General features: G+C 48.1%; 1 protein-coding gene across 2 annotated transcripts in view; it reads right to left on the bottom strand.

The window, feature by feature from the left end:
- Nucleotides 1-7,387, bottom strand: part of LOC144831395 (methionine--tRNA ligase, cytoplasmic-like) — a 179,760-nt gene extending 172,373 nt beyond the window's left edge. Inside the window, exon 1 of one of the 2 annotated variants that reach the window (XM_078688991.1) lies at nucleotides 7,203-7,387. In XM_078688991.1, the coding sequence (XP_078545117.1) occupies nucleotides 7,203-7,308 (106 nt within the window). In that variant the 5' untranslated portion in view covers nucleotides 7,309-7,387. The remainder of the gene's footprint in view (nucleotides 1-7,202) is intronic. The other variant, XM_078688990.1, reaches the window with a different exon arrangement.
- Between the last annotated feature and the right edge of the window lie 7,082 nt (nucleotides 7,388-14,469).

Below are 14,469 nucleotides of genomic sequence, written 5' to 3'. Positions count from 1 at the left end.
TGCTGCCCCCGGACTGCGCTGGAGCCACACTGTGCTGCAGGAGCCTGAGGCTTAGGCGGTGGGGGGCATCGGGGGTGTGCGAACAGTTCCCGGCTCCCCCCCCCCCCCCACCCCCCCCTCTTGTGGGCCTTTGGACAGGCCAGGTAGACCTGGCATATGGTGGTGCCGCAGCATGCTTATCAAGGCTGCCGACCCTGGGATGCTGCGGGGTTGACCCCGGGGACTGGAGTGGAGGTGGCGGTTCTGCCTGTGGAGGTATTCGTGCCGGGGGCTAATGCCGCCGCATTAGCGGTCCTGTGGCGTGGGTGCTCGAGGAGGAACGGCCGTGGCTGAGAGACCGCGCAAGAGACTTGAGGAGTGCTGCCACGCCATTGACCTGCAGTTTATCCTGATGTAGGTCTGTGTGGTGATTGTCCCACTCTGCGGATGAGGTGGGCACTGTAAGCCGTCAATACCATACTATAGGGGCTCAACGGCAGTGCGGAGCGGTTCCCCTGCGGCATGCCTCCTGGTCTGTTCTTCCATCGGGCCGCTGCCACCACCATATTGTGGTCCATGGCTGCGACCGACTTGTGGGACGGCCCCCCGTCTGTGTTGTGACCTCTCGTGTGGGGTCTAACTGGGCCTCCGGCCTATCGGCCCTTTGATGTTGGCTGGGTGTGCTGTACGGGCCCCGGGTCGCCCGGCCAGTTATGGAAGAGGATTGGCCGGTGGTGATCCTGACTTGCACCCTCGACACTGCCTCTCCAGGATTACACGTTGTCACCTCTCCTGGGGCGCTTTGCATCTTCAACCCGATCGATGGCATCGGACAGCGGAGGGGTGGATACAGTAAACGAGTGTGGTTGACTCGGTCTGGGTCCTCACATATCTGCATGGAGCCGGGAAGTGGACGCGCCCGTCGAGCAGAGTTTCAGATGGCGACCAAACCGGACACCGACAAGCATCTTCCCAGGTCCTCCAGAGGGACGAAACAGATTCAATCCAACAAGCTGGACCGCTACACCATGCCTAAAGGCTCGCCTATAGACCCGAAACGGGCCCAGTCAGTGGGTGGTGACTCTTCAGGACCGCCGGCGGAGAGGACGCTGCTGGACGTGATGGCAGCTATAGAGGGTGTCCAGACGTCGCTGGGACAGAAGATGGAGTCTTTGGACAATAAACTGGACACGATCGAGGTCAACCTCATCCGGGCGGATCTCACGAAAGCGAGCGAAAAGGTAAAATCGTTAGACATAAAGACTGCCAGCTTGATCGACGATGTGGCGCTGCTCCAGCAGGAAGTGCGCGACCTCAAGGCCTCCAGGGCCCTGACTGACAAGAAGTTGGATGATTTCAAGGGGAGAGCCAGACACAATAATATACGCATCCTTGGGGTCCCAGAGAAAGCTGAGAAACCCGGCCCCAGACCTGTTCGTTGAGGACATCATCCTTAACTACCTCAAGCCCAAGGGACTGGGTAACTTCTTTACAATTGAGCGGGCACACAGGGTGCCCGGGGGTAGGCCCAGGTCTGGGGCGCCACCTCGCCCGATGATCGCGAGGGTCTTTAACTTCAGGGACAGAGATGTTATACTGCAGGCAGCCTGCTCGGGGGGCCCCCTTCGGTACGAGAATACCGCCCTCTCATTCTTCCCTGACTTCACGTAACTTGTTCAGAAACAACGTCAAAGTTTCCTAGCAGTGAAGAAGAAACTTAGGGACAAAGGCTTGAAGTATGCAATGATGTTCCCGGCGCGATCAAAAGTGGAAGCAGAGGGGAGGGCCTGGTTCTTCGACAACCAGGAGGTGGTATCGGACTGGATTGACAATCACCCCCGGCCGCGCCGGAGGGTCCCGATCGTGAGGGAGGAGGCGAACGGCAGGAGCAGGACTGAAGGAGGCAGATAGAACTGTGGGACTATTGTGAACTGTCAGGTAGTGGGGCTAGACCCAAGGATGTTTTTTATCCTGTTTAGCATAGGGACAATGTGAGGTGTGTGGGCCACTCCGAATTTGGGTTTAATGTTTGCTGGGGAGCCGGGGGGGGGGGGGTGCGGGACATTGATTCTCCTCCTCGTTACTACCTTTAGTTCGTTCGTAGAGTTAGAGTGTGGGGCGACAGGCACACTGCCAGTTGGGGATGGGCGTAAGCCGCGAGCAGGGGTGTAGGGAGGGGGGGAGAGAGAGGTTTGGGGTTGGCGGGGCTCTGGGTGATCTGGGTCACGCTGTTTGTAGGTTCATGTGGTTTTTGTTTTATGTTTGCAACATCAGGAGACAGTGCAGCAAATGTGATGCTTCTATACCAGTCTAATGTTGAATAGTGGGAGGGGATCGGGATCAAAGTGCTTAGCTGGAATGTGAACGGGCTGGGTAATAAAATCAAGAAGGGGATGGTTAGTCAGTTCATCAGACGTCACTCCCCAGACGTGGTGCTGTTGCAGGAGACACATCTTATCGGGAACAGGTGCATGGCCCTACATAGGGGGGGCTACAAGTTGGTAGCTCATGCGGGGTTCACGTCTGGGTCGAGGGGGGTCGGCATTTTACTTAAAAATGATTTTCCCCTGATCGGACCACGTGGCTTGAATGATCAGCGGGGCGGATATGTTGGCATTTCGGGCCAATGGGAGGGGAAGACTGCTACTTTTGTTTCCATCTATGTCCCACCAGGTCTACAGACCGATACATTTTGGGATTTGGGTGTTATTTTCTAACTCTGCCTCTGGGCACCCTGGTCATGGGAGGAGATTTTAATGCGGTGGTTGGCGGTGAAACGGATCGGCACCTGGCTAGAATGCTGCGACCGGCACAGAGGTGGCTCCCTGACTACTTGGATACAACGGGGTTAGTGGATAGTTGGCGGACGCAGAATCAGAGTGGCGTGCAGTATATGCATGTGACGTCCACACACCACAGTAAGTCTAGGATAGACTACATCTTAGTTCCGGCCGCCCAGGCATGTGCTGTTCGGGAGGTGCGGCACCTGGGGAGGGGCATTTCTGACCACTACCCGCTCTGGTTGCAGCTGGAATTTGACCGGGTCACCGCAGGCAGGATCGCTCCCATCAACCCATGGCATCTAAGGGACCCCACCGTCAAGCGAGATATAGTCAAAGCCATGGACAGGTACTTCCAAGACAACCAGGGCACAGTGGATTCGGCGCAAACCTTGTGGGAGGCGTTCAAAACGGTTTTCCGGGGCGAGGTCCTATCCCTGATCGTAAAGAAAAAAGGGAGCGACAGGCCGAGTTAGAGAAAGCGGAGGAGGCAGTGATACCGCTGGAAAGGGAAATATCCCAAACAGTAACCCCAGAAGGTCTCCGCCGTCTTAAACAGGCAGAATGAGTTTGGTAGTCTTGCTAAGGAGGGGGCGAGGGCGCAGTGCGGTGAGACCCAGAGTAGGGTGTATGAGCATGGAGAGAAAGCGGCAAAGTTGATTGCTTGGCTGGAAAGGAGAGAGTGGGCGTCGCGGTTAGTGCCTGAATTACAGGGGGGGGGGACTCTGAAGTGATCACTGACCCGCAGGCTATTGCCGACAGGTTTGCAGACTACTATAGTACGGTGTATCGTTCGGAAGGGGTGTATTCGGAGGAGGATAATAAGGGGATGATTAGGGACATCCAACTGCCCTGGCTCTCCGATGACGAACGTATATATCTGGATTCCCCGCTTACTAACGATGAGGTAGCGCAGGGTATCAGGGGGGTAAATTCTGGCAAGGCCTTAGGGGCCGGATGGCATTCCTGTAGAACTCTACAAACTGAATTCTAATAAAATCGCTCCATTCCTCCGCTCTATGTTCACTCAGTGCAAAGATAGGGGGCAACTTCTGTATGATCAGCGTATTGCCAACATAGTGGTTAGCCACAAGGAGGGTAAACCCAAGGTGAGCTGTTCATCGTATAGGCCCATCTCGCTTTTAAACGTGGAGCCTAAGGTCCTGGCGAAGTTGCTGGCGACGAGGTTAACCAAGGTCATCACCACTTTGGTACACCCGGACCAGTCGGGCTTTATGCCGCATCGAAATGCTGCCCTCAACCTGCGCCGCCTTCACAGGATCCTGGGCCGGACCCCAACAATTCAGGAACCAGCAGCGCTGGTGTCCTTGGATGCTACCTTTTTGCGGTGCTGGACAAGCTAGGCTTCGGACCGGAATTTATTGACTGGGTGCGCCTTTTGTACTATGCCCCACTGGCCCGGGTAGTGGTAAATAACCGCAAGTCCCCCGATTTCTCCCTGAGCAGAGGGACCAGACAGGGATGCTCCCTGTCCCCACTCCTTTTCACTTTAGCCCTGGAGCCATTGGCGGCATGGATCTGGCAGGACCGTTCCATACGCGGGATGCGCTGGACTCTCGAGTGGGATGATAAGTTCTAACTCTATGCTGATGACATCCTGCTTTACCTAACTAACCCGAGGTGGTCCCTGAGCTGTTTTTTGGACGTACTGGCTATTTTTGGGAGGTACTCAGGCTTCGCTATCAATTGGTCCAAGTCGGTTCTTTTAGTCCTCAAGGGAGACCCACCAGTCGTCCCCAATGCTTGCCCTATACAGATTGCCTTATCGGGCATTAGGTACCTCGGTATCTATATCACCCTGGACCCTAGGGCCCGGTTCACTAATAACCTGTCCCCCCCTCTGGCACAATTTAGGGGAGATGTGGCGCGCTGGAAGGCGCTCCCACTCTCCCTTTTGGGTAGAGCGGTACTCTTTAAAATGTTGGCCTTGCCCCGGTTCCTATATGCTCTTCAGAATGCCATGGACCCAGTTCCCGCGTCATATTTTAAGGAAATAGAGTCCCTCCAGAGACAGCTGCTCTGGGACGGTAAACCCTGTATAGCTTATTCTAAGCTTACCCTTCCCTGGTACGACAGGGGCCTAGGGCTGCCAGATCTCAAGAAATATTATTGGGCCTCTCAATTAGTGGCAGTGAACCACGGGATATATAGGGCCCCTAATGACCCCGGCTACGCTATGGATCGATGGCAGATGCCAGGGGGAGACTAAACCAGAGCACTGTATGCTGGGCACCACAGATTCCACCTCACAGGACCCACGGCACATGACGTCCAGGTGTGGCATGCGGCCAACAGGCACCTTAAGTGGGTGGAAACTGAGGCTTACACTTGCCACTCCATTATGGAGTTCGGAAAAGTTGGGAAGTTTGTGGAAGTTGGAAGGCTTTGACAAATGGGATCTAATTGGTATCACTTGCATAAAGGATATTTGAGGGGACGGTACGATTCTGTCGTTCGACTCCCTTAAGCTACAATATCACCTTAGTGACGGTGAATATTTCCGGTATCTTCAGGTACGGCATGCACTGCTTACACATATCCCTAGGGACACGACACTCCCTGACGCCTCTCCACTAGAAGACAGAGTGCTAGACGGCCATCTTCCCGAGAAAACTATTTCTTTATTATACAAGAAGCTCATAAACAATATGGAAGATCCATTAGAACTCCTTAGACGGCAATGGTAGGAGGATGGGTTAGAGCTAGATGACGAGGACTGGCAGGAAGCAGTGTCATCCCCACGGGTTGCGGCAATTCTGATGAGGCTCAGATTGGTGCAGCTAAAGATCTTGAACAGGTCGTATGTCACGGGGCCCCGATTGGTCCACATGGACTGCTCGGAGAGAGGGGAATGCAGGAGGGAATGCGGGGAACTGGGGACATTCACACATATTGTGTGGCATTTTACAAGGGTCCACAGGTTTTGGGGGACGTTGCGTGTGGTCCTGGGTACGGAATTGCGGCTGGAAGCCCCTAGGTGTATTCTGAATATCTGGGAGCCAACTGACCTTAACGCATACAAAAAGCAATGGATAACGTTGGGACTCATGATAGCGAAGCGCAATGTTGCCCAATTGTGGGGAGCTAGTCAGCCACCTCGGGTGGAGAGATGGAGGGAGGACTTGGACTGGTGTATGTTTAGGGAAAGATCAGTATATTCCGCAAGGGGTTGTCCGGGGAAGTGAGGCAAGATCTGGGAGGCTTGGAATCAATATAGGGGGGACATTTGTACGCCCCCCCAATGGTTCCCGAAGAGGCCGAGGAGCGCACGTCCCCTTGATCCGCCAACTGAGATGACTGCAGTATATTTCGTAGGTATGGAAAGTCATCAATTGATCTGTATTATTTTGTACCGTGTCACCTGATGTTTTCTTTGTTGATTTTGTTCAATAAAAAGAAATTCAAAAAAAAAAAATAGGAGGAGAGAGCAGATTGGGAAGATTCAGAACCAAATAACAGCCTGATTAGATTTGAAGATTTCGGAAGAACATCGAGGAGGGAGAGTGTGTAAGAGAGGGATGCGCCCTGGTGAGTCGGATTTATAGAGAAGCCTAGTAAGTATCTGTCCTGTCCTGATCCTGTCCAATAGTCTTTGTCTCTACAGTTCTTCACTCTTTTTGCATTTGATTTTGTTGAATGAATTCTGTATTAATGTGGGCCTTGCTAACTGATTTTTTTCTCTCCCATGTTAAGAATGATGGGGCTTGCACTGTGAATCTGTAAATGAGCATTACATTTATGACTGAAATCTTAGATAAAGCTTTAGAATCTTACCCAGAGTCTGTGGTTATTTCACTGAGATCTGTGGATTAGTTAAATAGTTGTTAATATCACCATCAACTAACTCAACTAATCGTCCATCGACCAGAGGAAAGAGTGTAGATTTGTGAAGATTAGTTAGGTATTGAAATATTAATTTAAACAAATATTGTGGTTATAGGGAATTAACTAATCAGAACTTAAGTAAACTATCAAACTTGACCCCCCAGCGGATTGGCCAGGGAGTTTGAATGAACATTCGGATAAGTGAGAATGGGCTCATTGAAATATGTGGTTTAGTGAATTTTCCAACGTTGGCCTTCTGCTGGATCATCATCGCCCCCAAAAAACGGATACATCGAACCAACATCCTTAAACATACAAAGGTGAGGGTGGGTGTCCCTAAAATACAGCTAATTGTAAGATTATTTAATGTATACAGGTGGTCATGGGATCCATAATCTACAGACGTTTTGGGGGTGCACTTCTTGTCATACATTTGATTCGGGGTGTTCGCCCCAGTAACAATTTGAGAGAGTTTTCTCAATAGTCAACTGGCAGTGGGCGGCTGTAAGAAACAACACAGTCGGATAGATCGATCTATTGCAGTAAGTGGTGCCCCTCCAAACGAAAGTAAGCCAACAGACATGAGCCCCCTCTTACCTTCAGGGCCCGCCCAGTGTACTTCCACCGTGGTCCGGCACCGCTCAGCAGCGGCCAGCACTTTCAGGCAGTGCGGGGATCCCGCGGAGCACACAGTTAGCTTCATGATCAACTCTCTCTACCTTCCTGATTACACCGGTTCCGAAAAGAAACATGCAGTGACAGCTGATGCAACGCAAGGAAACGTGTGTTCACGGGCTTACCGGGAGTTGTAGTTAAGTATGCATCCCATGGTCGTTCGTGCTCATGATACGCTAGACAATATAAAACTACATCCCCCGGCGTACTATGCGAGGGAGGTATGTAAAATTAAGGGGGCGTAATGATTCTTTCGTGCAGGTTGATGGGAATTGTAGTCTAATTGGTTACCCAATCATGTTCAAATAAGCATTTTAACCGGTACAGAAAAACTACATATACCAAGATGCAAATGATGAAAGAAGCTCCGATAATTCGGAGGGGGGTAGTGCTTTAACGTTGAGCTGTTCATGAGTATTTTCTACTGCCCCGATGTACTTGAGTCGAGGTTCAGACAATCTATAAATTAATAATAAAAAGGACAACTATATAGTGCGTGCCGAACCCTAGATAGCTCTGTCAGACCCAGAAGTCGTAACCTTGCACAACCCCTACTTTCGGTTACACATCTCATTGTCTAAAAGAGTGACGACTTTTATGCGCATGCGCTGTTTTTTTCTTTTCTGTTTCCTTCACGACACCAGTGCCGTGTTTCGGTATGCAAGTGGCACTGTTGGCTACTCTCTGTAAGGCGTTTTATTCGAGTTTTAGCTGACGATTTGTTTTACACCAATTTAATTGAGACATTTATCAGTGTTAGTTGCGTGACTTACAAGTCTGGTTAACTGTCGGGTATTCCTTACCGGCTCTTAGTACTTCTGAACAAAATTTCACGTGGTATGCTTTTAGTCGGTCAGTCATGTTTGAATTTAAAGAGAAATTAACGAATATTTTAGCCAGGTTTCCCGAAAGGCAGTTTTATTCTGGATTAGAGAAACAAGGGGTTCTATTTGCAAGGTGTTGTTTTATTCACGATTTATTGATTTCAGATGCGTTTTATTAAATGTTTCACAAATGGTCAATTTTTCCGTATTACGAAGGAACCTTTTGCTCCTATCGCAGGCAACAATTTTATTCAAATTTAACTAAGGGACATTTTATTCAGGATTCACCTTGGGACAACCTATTTAGATTTTGTTAGTTCAAATTGGCTTCCTAATGAACATTTCACGTAGCACACCATTGCGAAGGTCTGGTAATGAGCAGCAAATAAATGTGTATTGTGATGTTTTAGATTTACTTCGAGGTGAAACCTCTCAGTTGTCCAGGTAATGGGTTGGCCGACTATCCACAGTAAAATGACCACCCAAGAGAAACTTAGCCTTCAGATCTGGAAGTCTTGAAGGCTGAACTGCAGTTCTAATGAAGGACAAGTGTATTGATACATAGCTTTTTAGTTATAGAACGTTCAGTGAAGAACTTTTCACATAGAGAGAGTCCAATGATGGATGCCAACAGGCACCGTAGTGAAGTGACCTTTGTTGCGAGATGTATGGTTAACGTAGTGTATGTTGCAGTATACGTTTTCTGATACAAACAGAGATTAGGGACCAAGTGTACGACCCTCGGTGTTTGCGACTTTCATTTTGCATTTTTTCCGACTCACAAATTGTGAGTTGTAAACACTGATGTACAAAAGCGTCTGAGACACTGTGTGCGATTCCCAAATGGGTCGCAAGGGAGCTGCCTCCTGTTTTCCTTCAAGGAAAATGTGATTCATTAAAAAAAAAATGAAAGTTTAAATTTCATTTTTAAAACCTTTCAAATAAATTTTTTAAGAGCAGGCAGTTGTCAGTGGGAACACTGCCTGCTCTCCAAAAATATTTTTGCTGCCAATCACAGAGCGGAAACGGTCTCCTGGGGACCCCGCCTCGTTGACTGGCTTACCACCAGTTTGAAGTTGGTGGTAAATGCACATTTGTTTTTTGCGACCGCATTTGTAGTAGGAAATGGTGGGGGTTCTATGAAATAGAATCCAGGAACAGGACAGGACAAGGAACAGCCTGGCCTCTCTGCAAACCGACAGACAGCAACACATCAACCCTCTTTCTCTCCTGCCAGCCTAAGCTCTAACCACACCCCTAAAGGCACCCCAATTATACCCTAACATTGACATGTCCATCCCACAATTGTTGCAAACTACCATCAAACTCGCAAAGGGATTGGTGGGCTTGGGAGGTGGCGTTGTCACACCACTGTGACTTCACCTTTAATTCAACAAATTCATTGTTTTATATTAGTTCTCCGGGTTTGGGTCTTAGTTCGTTCTCACGTCCCCTTCATGCGATCTAAATGTTATCATTTTCTAATAATGGTTTGCATCATCCGCAGAATGTGTCTCCTTTCTCACTACTTGGACATCATTTGGCAGTCGTTCAACATTCTGCCCTTCACCCTTCTCATGTCATCTGCTGTGCACAGCACATTCTGTCTTGCTTCTGACATAGTGGACTCACTCCTAGAATTTCCCCTTCCCACTTTAGCCAAGTTTAGGAAGATGGCTGTTTCATCCAGCACACTAAAGTAAATGAAAATGTATTAATTATGTGATAATGAGTTTCACCATGCATGCGCCATACAATGTTCTTCTTCAGGCGATCCAGTCCTCTAGGGAGGCGCTGGATGGTAAAATTGATGGCATTAAGATAGATGTCAACCTGCTCCGTCCAGATCTACGAAATGTCTCCGAAAAAGTCACGCAGGCAGAACAAAGAATATTAGAAGTGAAAGACACTCCTCGTACACTCCGGAAGGAGGTCACAGAATTGATGAAAGCTATGAAAGACGTGTTATGGATGGTGGATGATGCTAAAAATAGGGCACGGAGAAACAAGCTCTGCTTTATTGGCTTTCCAGAGACCATTGAGGGCACGGATGCCGGTGCCTTTCTGCTTCAGCATTTCCCAGAGGGACCTGCCTCGTGAGCGACCCGGAAGGGAAGAAGCAGCTCAACAGAGGTCGGCAGATTGTACAGACCAGGATATCACCACAGACTCTGAATAAGACCATCCCTTTATGCAGAACAATCTCCTAGAGAACCCAGGAGAGACAGACATGACAACTGGCGCAGAAAAACAAACAAGACAAGAACACATTACTGAATGTTGAGCAGTGCTGGGCACGGAGAACTGAAAGGACTGTAAGCTGACTGAAGGGCTCTCACGCTTCCCGATGTGTGCAGATCTTTCTTTTGGTGTATTTGAGAGTAATTTGATTCGTTGCCCTTCATGTTTCCCTATCCTCTCCCCTTCCCCCTCTTTTTCCTATTTTCCCCCATTTTTCCCTTCCCTTTTCTTTTAGTTGATTGTTTGTGCCCCCTTTTTTTATAGTTTGAAATTTTTGTCAGGTTTGATTTTTCTTTTTTTGTATTGGTTTGTATGGTGGATCGCCCCCTTGCCTTGAAAATAGTCTGAGACGCCGCAATTGAGACTTTAGTCGTATGAGGGTGTGAAGGAGGCATATAGTTGTTTTCACCGAAGGGGCTGAGGGGAGGGAAGGGAGTTTGAAGGTTTAACAGCTGAGGGTGGAGGGGGGGGGGGGGGCGGTGACAGACCTCTCCTGATCCAAAATGACAAATTTGGGGAGGGGGGCTGGGGGAACGAGGGGTCACCGCAGTTATTTGGAAAAAAGGCAGGAATGTATCCGTTGCAACCACTCAGAGAAGAGAAGATGGAGGAAGAGCCAGAGCAGGGAGAGAAACAATGATCGATGAGACTTAGAAAGAATGACATCTAATCAGACCCCATATTCAGTTTTATTGTGGAATGTCAACGGGATGGGGAATAAGGTTAAACGAGGGTTGGTGGCGACGTACTGTAGAAGGCTAAAGCCCAATGTGATTCTGCTACAAGAAAAGCACCTGAGGGGCACGAGATACAGCCTTCTGGGCCGTAGAGCATACACAACACTGGCACATGCGGTGTTCTCCACAGGAGCAAGAGGGGTTGCCATATTAATAAAGAAAAGTCCGTCATTCAGGATAGAGCGCACATGGATTGACCCCAACGGAACATGTGGCAGTGAAGGGGCTTTGGGATAGACAACATATCACATTTATTAGTGTCTACGCACCCCCTAGGTTACAGAAACAAACGATGGACAAACTGGCTGCAATTATTCTTAAAGCAGGTTCACATGCACACATTATAGGAGGGGACTTCAACGATGTGATGGACCCTACATGGGATCGCACGACAGTCCCAGCAGGAGGCCCCAGGGAAACCCCACTCAAGAGATTTGCAGATACACTGACACTCAATGACCTGTGGCGCAGACAACGCCCCCTGAAAAAAGCATATTCTTTTTATTCAGGCGCTCACAAAGCCTTCTCGAGACTGGACTACATATTCACCCTGGGAGGGGAAATAGGGGAGATACAAAAGATTGAATACTTAGCAAGAGGTCTCTCAGACCACTCACCTTTATGGCTGACAACGGGGGCTCGGACACAACGCCAAATGGGAGAATGGAAACTGAACTTGTGGGAACTACGAGACCCACAGGTGGCTGCAGAGATTAGAGTACATAAAGAGCTATATTTCTGGGAAAATGTAGGGTCAGTGGATACCGCCATTATTCTGTGGCAGGCTTATAAACCAGTCCTCCGGGACAGAGCCTAAAATATCATAGCACATAAGAAAGGTAAGGAGAGTGAGGAGGTATCGAGAATTGAAGCTCAGCTCCTGCAGACTGAATCGCAAGCCACCACAGGTGGTAACCCTTCCCAGTTGAGAAGACTGAAGCTCCTGCAGCAAGAATACCTTGCGCTAGCCAAAAGGGATGTCCAACATGCAATACATGCCATGCATAGGCAACTGTATGATGCAAGTGATAAAACAGGTAGACTGCTTGCATGGCTTAGCAAAAAGGAGCTGGAAAGCAGATGGGTAGCACAAATACAGATGGAAGATGGACAGGTCCATGCAACCCTCGAAGCAATAGCGCATGCCTTTGCAGGATATTACAAGGCCTTCTATTGCGAAACGATCCCTAGCAGACACTGAGCAGATCCACACATACTTACAATCTATACAGCTCCCTAGGCTAGACTCCAGTGAATCACAAACACTGGATTGAAAGTTAACAAAAGAGGAAATTGTAGAAGCCATAGGCCATATAAAAACAGGGAAGTCCTCTGGTCCCAATGGGCTACCACTGGAATTTTTTAAACCGCACGGGGCACTTTTCAGTACACATCTTCTGCAGATGTACCTAGAGGCGCTAGAACTAGGCAATCTCCCGAAGACCTGCGGACAGCCACTATTGTGGTGATACCCAAAGAAGGGTGGCAACCACAGAGATGTGGTTCGTACTGGCCCATCTCCCTCATAAACATGGAGACTAAAATATTGGCCAAGATTCTGGCCAATAGACTCACTAAGGTCATCACGGAACTTGTTCACAAGAATCAGTCGGGCTTTAGGCCCAAGAGGTCGACGAGACTTAACCTTAGAAGAGTATCTAACTGGTAGGAGATTGTACAAAATAGAACTGACCCACATCTCATACTGTACTTAGATACTGAGAAAGCATTCAACACAGTCCACTGGCCGCTTCTCATGGCAGCACTGGAAAGGCAGGGATTTGGTCCCGAGTTCAGGAGGTGCATAGCCATTCTGTATGAAGGACCGTTGGCAATGGTTAGAGTCAACGGGGTGACGTCTCGGAAATTCCCAATAGAAAGGGGCACTAGACAGGGTTGCCCTCTGTCTTCTCTGCTTTTCGCAATGGTTTTGGAACCCCTTGCATTTGTCATCTGAGCCCATCCGTACATAACTGGCTTTCGTGTGGGTGACAACGATGACCTCCATGAGTGTTATCTCTTTGTATGCCAATGACATACTGTTGTATGTCACAAACCCTGAAACGACACTCCCAAATATTATGACGGGATCACTGACATTATATCGACCACAAAAATATTGAGATACAAAAATATCGAGGATAAAATATCGAGGGACAAAATATCGACTGCCTATCTTCAAACAGGTAAGTACTAAAATATCGACTCCAAAATATCGAGTTACAAAAATATAGACTGTCAAAATATCGATTTTTTTAAATGTCTTTAAATTAAGTTAAAACTAATATAATAATAAATATATTTAATATAAACTTAGTAAAAATTATTAAATAAATGTAATATTAATAAATTATTAATATAAACAAAAAAAATTATATCACAAAAATAATACATATAATATATATATATATATATATATATAAAAACATATTATTAAATAAACATATATAATATTTTTACCGTAGCATAGGAAAATGGTTAAAATTTATTGTTACAACCCTAGTGAGTTCAACAGTAGCAAAAGCGTTGGATAGTGTAGGGGTAAAATTTACTATTCCCACTCCAGTGGGTGCAACAGTAGGGAAAGCGTTGGATAGCGTAGGGGTAAAAATTACTATTCCAACTCCAATGAGTGCAACAGTAGGGAAAGCGTTGGATAGCGTAGGGGTTAAAATTACTATTCCCACTCCAGTGGGTGCAACAGTAGGGAAAGCGCTGGATAGCGTAGGGGTTTTTATTACTATTCCCACTCCAGTGGGTGCAACAGTAGGGAAAGCGTTGGATAGCGTAGGGGTTAAAATTACTATTCCCACTCCAGTGGGTGCAACAGTAGGGAAAGCGCTGGATAGCGTAGGGGTTAAAATTACTATTCCCACTCCAGTGGGTGCAACAGTAGGGAAAGCGCTGGATAGCGTAGGGGTTAAAATTACTATTCCCACTCCAGTGGGTGCAACAGTAGGGAAAGCGTTGGATAGCGTAGGGGTAACAATTACTATTCCCACTCCAGTGGGAGCAACAGTAGGGAAAGCATTGGATAGCGTAGGGGTAAAAATTACTATTCCCACTCCAGTGGGTGCAACAGTAGGGAAAGCGTTGGATAGCGTAGGGGTTAAAATTACTATTCCCACTCCAGTGGGAGCAACAGTAGGGAAAGCGCTGGATAGCGTAGGGGTTAAAATTACTATTCCCACTTCAGTGGGTGCAACAGTAGGGAAAGCGCTGGATAGCGTAGGGGTTTTTATTACTATTCCCACTCCAGTGGGTGAAACAGTAGGGAAACCGTTGGATAGTGTAGGGGTTAAAATTACTATTCCCACTCCAGTGGGTGCAACAGTAGGGAAAGCGCTGGATAGCATAGGGGTTAAAATTACTATTCCCACTCCAGTG

Source organism: Lissotriton helveticus, chromosome 1_1, assembly GCF_964261635.1.
Source record: "Lissotriton helveticus chromosome 1_1, aLisHel1.1, whole genome shotgun sequence".
NCBI classification, from domain to species: Eukaryota; Metazoa; Chordata; class Amphibia; order Caudata; family Salamandridae; genus Lissotriton; species Lissotriton helveticus.
This window is presented reverse-complemented; position numbering and strand designations above follow the sequence as displayed.